Source organism: Acyrthosiphon pisum, unplaced genomic scaffold (assembly GCF_005508785.2).
Source record: "Acyrthosiphon pisum isolate AL4f unplaced genomic scaffold, pea_aphid_22Mar2018_4r6ur Scaffold_731;HRSCAF=1188, whole genome shotgun sequence".
Classification (NCBI taxonomy): domain Eukaryota; kingdom Metazoa; phylum Arthropoda; class Insecta; order Hemiptera; family Aphididae; genus Acyrthosiphon; species Acyrthosiphon pisum.
In genome coordinates, this window is record NW_021777169.1 from 316 (window position 1) to 1,339 (window position 1,024).

Genomic DNA, 1,024 nt, shown 5'->3' on the forward strand with positions numbered 1-1,024 from the left:
GAATATGACTAAGATCGGATTCAAAATGTTCGATTTTATGGTTTACAATGAAGCTGCAGATAACAACTAGGTATATCTGTCTGTAGAGTTATACTACAATACTACATAATACTATAGCAATTTGTTGTTAGGCATACGTGATACTCAAAAGTGTATAATATATTCTAAGCGTAAGGGCTTGGGATTGAATATGAATTCAAAACAAATATTATGAAATACTCTACGACAACCTCGGTGGTTTTAATCCAGCTGAAGGAATTTACAGAAAAATAACGCTATTTTCTAACATAATTTTATCTTAATTCACATTTCTCTATAGGCTATTACCTCCTTTCTGTTATTTTAGATTCTGAGTGGAACGATGAATGTATTGATTTTACAATGATGTGTGTTTTTTTATTTTTTTATTTTTTTTTTATTTTTTTTGTGTCTGTGTACACGATAAGTAGTCGAAATAATGCTACGATTTTCAACTTCAGTATCTTGTTCGATCAGAAAGTGAATATCGTTGGTGCATTGGGGAGGTCAAAATTTAAATTTCCCAGTAGTTTTCAAAAGCGCCGGGAAAAACAAAAGAAAAATTAAGGAAAAACGGGAATTTTTACTGTACTATTTTACATTTTATGATTTTTTTAGCTGCAGGATACAAACTGATCAGGTCATACAAAACTGATGCCAATGAAAAGGACAAACTGAACGATATAACTCATCTCGTATTTGTGATTCATGGAATTGGTCATAAAATAGATAATAAAAAAATAATAAAAAATACTTCACAGTAAGTTTACTTTGCAATATTACCCAATATGAAATAATTATCATGTGTTTATTGTTTAATATTTTAATATTGCTATTATGTTTAATTTAGATTTCGCGATTGCGTTAAATGGATCAAACATAAATATTTCCAAAGGTACTGAACAGAGGGCAGAGTTTTTTCCTGTGGACTGGAGATCACAGTGTAGTTTTGACGGAGGTAATATATTTCAAATATAAAACAATGAAATATTATACAGTATTATTA

At 29.3% G+C, this 1,024-nt stretch overlaps 1 protein-coding gene across 1 annotated transcript; it reads left to right on the forward strand.

Moving 5' to 3' along the window:
* Nucleotides 1–609: 609 nt before the first annotated feature.
* On the forward strand, nt 610–960 carry LOC107885396 (phospholipase DDHD1-like). The gene is made up of 2 exons (XM_016809032.2): nt 610–778; nt 869–960. The coding sequence occupies exons 1-2, from the start codon at nt 624–626 to the stop codon at nt 918–920; spliced, it is 207 nt and encodes a 68-aa protein (XP_016664521.1). The 5' UTR covers nt 610–623; the 3' UTR covers nt 921–960.
* Nucleotides 961–1,024: the final 64 nt, after the last annotated feature.

Excerpts from the sequence above, each read along its gene's own strand:
- LOC107885396 (XM_016809032.2), top strand. The coding sequence starts at position 624 with ATGATTTTTTTAGCTGCAGGATACAAACTGATCAGGTCATACAAAACT. Across the intron at positions 779-868 it reads ATAATAAAAAATACTTCACA|ATTTCGCGATTGCGTTAAAT; the intron begins GTAAGTTTACTT and ends TGTTTAATTTAG.